Source organism: Sinocyclocheilus grahami, unplaced genomic scaffold, assembly GCF_001515645.1.
Source record: "Sinocyclocheilus grahami isolate Dianchi unplaced genomic scaffold, SAMN03320097.WGS_v1.1 scaffold320.1, whole genome shotgun sequence".
Lineage (NCBI taxonomy): Eukaryota > Metazoa > Chordata > Actinopteri > Cypriniformes > Cyprinidae > Sinocyclocheilus > Sinocyclocheilus grahami.
Genome location: NW_015505499.1, coordinates 899,454 through 906,174, shown reverse-complemented (window position 1 = coordinate 906,174; position 6,721 = coordinate 899,454). Strand labels below are relative to the sequence as shown.

Below are 6,721 nucleotides of genomic sequence, written 5' to 3'. Positions count from 1 at the left end.
AAAGTAATTGGTAGTCATTTCATCCTATAAGTTTTATTGATTTTGCTTAAAAATAGGGATGCACCCGGTATCGGGCCCGATACTGGCCTCCTGTACTCATACTCGTTAAAATGCCCCGATACCAAACAGCATGTGATAAGCGCCATATTCAAACAAAGAAACACTGACAACAGACAGCAGGAAGGAGTTATGGATGTCTACTACGAAGTATATGTATGCAATGAATATAATGTTAAACATTCAGTATTAACGCCTGTATAGCTGGTGTGTGCGAGCTGATAAACAAAGTACACTCAGTGGATTGAGCGCGCGGTGGCGCAGATGCGCGAGCTTGTCGAGTGAATATACCTTTCTCACAGACATCATTGGAAAGTTTGTAGTTTGGTCAGATATGTCAAAAACAAGTAAGTAAAACAATGCACAAGTTACTTAATGGTAGGGAGAGAGAGAGAGAGAGAGAGAGAGAGAGAGAGAGAGGTATGTTGTTTTGAATGGCAAAAATCATGCAAGCGTCCTATGTTTTATGTATGTATCTATGCTGAATGTACTGCATTACAGTGATCTGCACAGTTTACCACAATACATATTTAAAAGTATTCATAGCAACTTTACAGTTCTTTTCCATACAGGCCAATTCAATGTCACTAAAGCTGAAATATGAATAAAGAAACTTGAGGGCTCCCAGCTACAACTCCAAACTGAAAATCCATCGTTTTCCATTAAAATATTGGCACCCTTGGTAAATATGAGAAAAGGCGGCTGTGAAAATAAATCTGCATTGTTTATCCTTTTTATCTTTCATTCAAAATATTTACAAAATTCTAACCTATCATTGAAGTAAAACAATTGAAAGTGGGTGGGGTGGGGGTCTAATTGTAAAATAAATGCTTTGTCTAGTTCATGTTGGCCACAATTATTAAGGCTAAGATAACAGCTCTGAGTTTTCTCCTATAATGCCTTAAGAGTTTGGAGAACACCTGATAAGAGATCAGAGACCATTCCTTCATCCAGAATCTCTCCAGATCCTTCAGATTCACAGCTCCATGTTGGTGCTTCTTCTCTTCAGTTCACTTCACTCATTTTCTATAGGGTTCAGGTCGGAGGACTGGGACGGCCATAGCAAAAGTTCATTTTGTGCTCAGTTACCCATTTTTGTGTTGATTTTGATGTTTGTTTTGGATTATTGTCCTGATGGAAGATTCAACCACGGCCCATTATAAGATTTCTAACAGAGACAGCCAGGTTTAGATTTTTTATCTGTTGGTATGTGATAGAATCCATGATGCCATGAATCTAAACAAGATGTCCAGGACCGCCGGCAAAAAAACAGGCCCACAACATTAAAGATCCAGCAGTATATTTAACCGTGGGCATGGGGTACTTTTCATCTGTTTGTACTAAACCCATCTGGTTGCCAAAAAGCTCTTTCTTTAGTTTCATCTGACCATAGAAGCCAGTGCCATTTGAGGTTCCAGTCGTGTCTGACAACTGAATATACTGAACCCAAGATTCAACTACTCTCTGCAATTCTCCAGCGGTGATCCTTGGAGAATCTTTGGCCACTCAAACTCTCCTTCTCACCGTGCATTAGGATGATATAGACACATGTGCTCTTCCAGGCAGATTTGTAACATCTTTAGTTGATTGGAATCTCTTAATTATTGCCCTGGAGATTTTCAATGCTTTAACTCTTTTCTTACAGCCACTTCCTATTTAGTGAAGCTCAACAATCTTGTTGTGCACATCAGAACTATATTCTTTGGTTTTACTCTTTGTGATGGATGAATAAGGGAATGTGGCCTTTGTGTTCCTCATATTTATAATCCTGTGGAACAGGACGTCATGGCTGGACAATTTCATGCTCCTAGTCACCCCGGTGTGCTGAAAAATGTAAATATGAATGGGAATATACTTCAGAGATATTTTACTGAATTAATTTTTTGAATGAAAGATCAAAAGGGTAAACAATGCAGATTTATTTTCACACTTTGCTCATATTTATCAAAGGTGCCAATATCAGTGGAGGGCACTCTACATGCATGTATACATACATACTGTATATACAGAAAAAGATTGAATCAAGATCTAAAATCTAACCTTGCTTTGGCCTGTTACCACTTTCTCCATTATTGCAGTCTTTTTCTGCTTTCAGGTCTGTAACGTTATAAATAAGATTATTATTATTATTATTACACTAAAGGTGAACTATCTGAATAAAGACACTTGGGCGCCCAGCTACAACTCAGTTACAAATCAGTCGTTTTCCACTAAATCACATTATATTTTAACTAAATTATTGTTAATGTAGAGTGACTTCACACTAGGCTGGAAGGCGTTTTTCAGTAGGTCGAATATGTTTGTATGTTCTGGGGTAAATTATTATTTTTAAACAAAACCCATTATCAAAAAAAAAAAAAACAGTTGATTGCTGCCCATTTATCCACCCAATTCAGCTAAAAATGAGCCATAGTTTCACTAAATGGACTTTTAGCCTATTTTTGACATGTCGATATGGTATGAATGAATATAACTTGGGCCTCTCTATAAGTGTGCACAATGCGTTATCTTTAGTGTCCACTGTTTTGATCCATCCTCTGAGCTCAGGATACAATTCATTCACATCATCATTTTTTAACAAATCCAAAAAATCTCGACACACATTTTCACCCTTTCCAAGGATAATGTCCAGAAGTTTGATAACGACTCTGTCTTTACCGGTCATGTCCATCAGCTCTCTATACTGAGCCGTTGGTATAAGTTGATTAACTTGAACATGTTGCAAAAGAATTACATGATCCGAACTAAGCCATTTGATCAGGTTAAGTTTGTTTTTCACGATGATTTCCGCCATTTTCTACGACACGTTTACATTCGTTTTCGATTTGTGCGTTGCTTTTATGCCACCGCTGGATGGCGATTGTGTCAAAAGAAGGAAAGCTTTTTCTTCTAGTAGCCTACAATACCTTATCTCACCGACTATTATGTAACTTTATTTGCAAACCTCATCTCTGATGAGACAGTTTTCTAGCATGAGATAAAATTGGATTTGTAAAAATATTACTAAAAGCATTGTGCATGATGCTTTCTGTCTTCTGTATAAAGAGTATTATTTCTGTATGATTTATTCTGTAGCACTGACCAGATGATGGAAAGGATAAAAAATAACTCTGACAAGCACAGAACTGAAAATACAATCAAAGAGACAATCTAAATTACTTTTGTTCTTCGTTTATGCAGCTCTACTCAACAATACTCTTGAGTCATTCCCATACACTGTTTGTTAGGCATGTTAGACGGCATTTTATTCAGTTCTTAGGATGATAAAGCACAAAAGGATGCAAATAAAGTATCATAAAAATGGTCCCATGATCTTATTTATTAGTCTAGATAAACAAATGGTTGTTTGCCGTCTAGAGGTGCAGCAATAGGCTGTTTTTTAAGAAGTCTTGTAGTTCAAATGAATGGGAAGAAGCATTATGCACATGGTCGCTGATTTTCATTTATCTATGATTGAGAAAACAGAAAGTGACAGCAGGAACTGACAGCTGACTCAGCAGATCTAAATCTAAGAGGTGAGACAAGCGCTCCGCTGACTGGGCATAAGCCAGTTAGGAAGGAGGAGGCAATGTCACCTTCATCAAAAATGAATTCCTTGTTAACATCCAGTTATTTAGAAAATACAATCTCACTTGTAGACATTAAAGCAAAGACTGGACAACATCCAGTGTGCTATTTACAGTATGAGGACTCCGTGCCCTAGTCAATAACAAGGTAGTCATAGAAAATATAATTTTCCTTATGAACCCGGCAACCCCAAATATTATGCTCTACAGATGTCTATAAGATTTTGACCAACTGATGTTTAATTCATGCATGGCTGAAACATCACCATCTGCAAACCATCTGTGATGTCCTTAGTTAGTTTAGCATCATTTAGCACACATTTTATATGCAACTTAAAGCATATATTTATATATGCAAATTAAAGCATCTGATTAGCTGTATCAACAACTCAAAAATTCTGTATTTTCTGTCATATCTATCTATCTATCTATCTATCTAAACATTAATATCCATAACTAAACATTTCGCAAATGGAGGCACTGTAGCCACATTTACATAAAAACAAAGGAATTTTTCAAAAGCCAAACATGCTTGAAGCAAAAGCAGATGACAAAGGTCAGTATGAATCATATTTGTTGTCTCACCAGCCCTGCTTACACCAGCAAAAGAAAACAAAATCTATGTCAAGTGATGCCCCAGGTATCAAAACATGATCCAATCACATCTTAAACATTAAATAAACTAGAGAAACTTGGTTTAAAAAAATGTCAGACAAACCCTATCCTGAAGGAGACTATATTTAGGGAATATATTTAATTTATCTCAAAATGTATTTTGTGCAGAAACAGCTTCTATATTACTTTTGTATCTTGGATAAAATCTTGTATAAACTGTACTTTGCAAACATATCTAAACAAATATGTAAACTATATTTAGGGAATATATTTAATTTATCTCAAAATGTATTTTGTGCAGAAACAGCTTCTAAATTACTTTTGTATCTTGGATAAAATCTTGTATAAACTGTACTTTGCAAACATATCTAAACAAATATGTATTTTAATATTACAGCAGTGACACCTTGGAAAGCTCTCCAGCTTGATTTGAATTTAATAATAAAAAAAAACATCCAGTCATCCAGACTGAATCATTATTACAGCAAAACCATAGGAGTGCACAGATTGCTGCAGGGAGGTTGCAGAGATGTCCGTCTAGTCAAGTTTCATGTTCATTTAAAATGAAGCATCTGCACCTCTTTCATTTAAAGGAATAGTTTACCCAAATACGAAAATTAGCTAAGAATGTACTCAAAATTTGCTGGAAATGTACTCAACATCTGGCCACCCAAGATAAAGAGGACTTTGTTTCTTCATAAGAACAGATTTGGAGAAATTTAGAAAAGGAGAAAGCAATATTATGCATTATAGATTCATATTTATTTTAGTTTTACAAATAAGTAGCTTTTTGATTCACAAGAATTGATGGACTGTAGTTGTGTGGATTATTGTGATATTTGTATCCGCTGTTTGGACTCTCATTCTGACGGCACCCATTCACTGCAGAGGATCCATTGGTGAGCAAGTGATGCACTACTAAATTTCTCCAAATCTGTTTCTATAAAGAAACAACCTCATCTGCATCTTGGAAATCCCTGAGGGTGAATACATTTTCAGCAATTTTGCATTTTTGGGTAACCTTTATCCAAGTACAGGAAGAAAGAGATCATCGGTGTTGGAATTATTTCTATGCTAATATCAAAAGCATTTGGAATTTAAACCTGGACAGTCTTTGAAGCCGACACCTCCTTGCATCTAAACAGTAGGTTTCTGTGACAGAGTAGCCCTTTCCTTCAACTCTTTCCAGAATCCCACTACCTCAATGCTTTGTTTGGTGAAAAACAACAGATGGAAAGAGCAGGGGGGAATCATTTAGCTGGGAAGATCACACAGCACGTTCAACAGTGCAGAACAAAAATCACAGAGCTATCACAGACCTACAAAAGGACACATCCTGTTAAATTATCCACTGGGATCTCCTGACAAGCTACACAAAATCCACAGAACTAAAGGGCAAATTACTCATATCAAATATGGTGTGCGTTTTCATTCACTTCACAATATGACTAAGGCTTACAAAATGCAGGTTATTTCGGTAAGGTACACTCTTAAAAATAAAGGTGCTTCAAAAGGTTCTTCAAGCGATGCCATAGAAGAACCATTTTTGGCTCCACAAAGAACCATTCAGTCAAAGGTTCTTTAAAGAACCATCTCTTTCTTGCGTTTTTGTAATCTGAAGAACCTTATTTCGCCACAAAGAACCTTTTGTGAAACAGAAAGGTTCTTCAGATGTTAAAGGTTCTTTATGGAACCATTTAGACAAAAAGGTTCTTCTATGGCATCGTGAAGCACCTTTATTTTTAAGAGTGTAGTAGTCACCATATTGTATATAAAGGAAGATATAGATAGATAGGAAATTGGGTCACTCCAATCAAGAGCAAGTAGTAAATAGTATATTTGGTTTGAACTTCCTGAGGCCACCAAGTAAGAAAAGACCTTCTCAGAAAATACATGGTACCCCTGAGAACAGAAACAAACATGTGTAGGCCATTATGCTGGTTGTTAGCATTAAAACAACTTGATGTTTTGGCCAAGCTACAAAGATACGTTCACATTAAAATAAATTAAAAGACATTTTGAGAACCACAAGAAAAAAAGGACAGTGTCATGCTGTAGCCTACAATTTGTACAACATTATTGTTATGGACATACATTTTTCATGAAGGATATTCTTCTAAGAATTTTGTAACTGATGCATTATTAAAACGTTGTTTAAAAGTGATTTTACAGATGAAGAGAGGAGACAGGATTTGTGACTAGATCCGCCTGATCTCCTGAAGGGTTTGGATAGAGTGACACTTGATTCAAAGAGTCTTCTTTCATAATGAAGTGGACTCACTCCTGCAGATGGCTTTAGGCCAATCACTGTCAGCAGCAGTGTAAAAATAAGTGGTCCCTTACACGAGCAATATAAGGAACTGGAAATCGTAAAATTGTAAAAATAACTGCAAATGTGTAACACTAAAAACCAAGCATTTCTACGTCCTCGTGGATGATGCTACAGCTGTTTCCATCTGCCGTTTCCAATGAGCATTTAATAA

At 36.3% G+C, this 6,721-nt stretch overlaps 1 protein-coding gene across 2 annotated transcripts in view; it reads right to left on the bottom strand.

Moving 5' to 3' along the window:
- Positions 1 to 2,868, bottom strand: part of LOC107602162 (uncharacterized) — a 5,461-nt gene extending 2,593 nt beyond the window's left edge. The window contains exons 1-2 of one of the 2 annotated variants that reach the window (XM_016294586.1): positions 2,566 to 2,868; positions 2,098 to 2,154 (exon numbers count right to left, since the gene is read on the bottom strand). In XM_016294586.1, the coding sequence (XP_016150072.1) occupies positions 2,098 to 2,154; positions 2,566 to 2,851 (343 nt within the window). In that variant the 5' untranslated portion in view covers positions 2,852 to 2,868. The remainder of the gene's footprint in view (positions 1 to 2,097; positions 2,155 to 2,565) is intronic. The other variant, XM_016294587.1, reaches the window with a different exon arrangement.
- Positions 2,869 to 6,721: the final 3,853 nt, after the last annotated feature.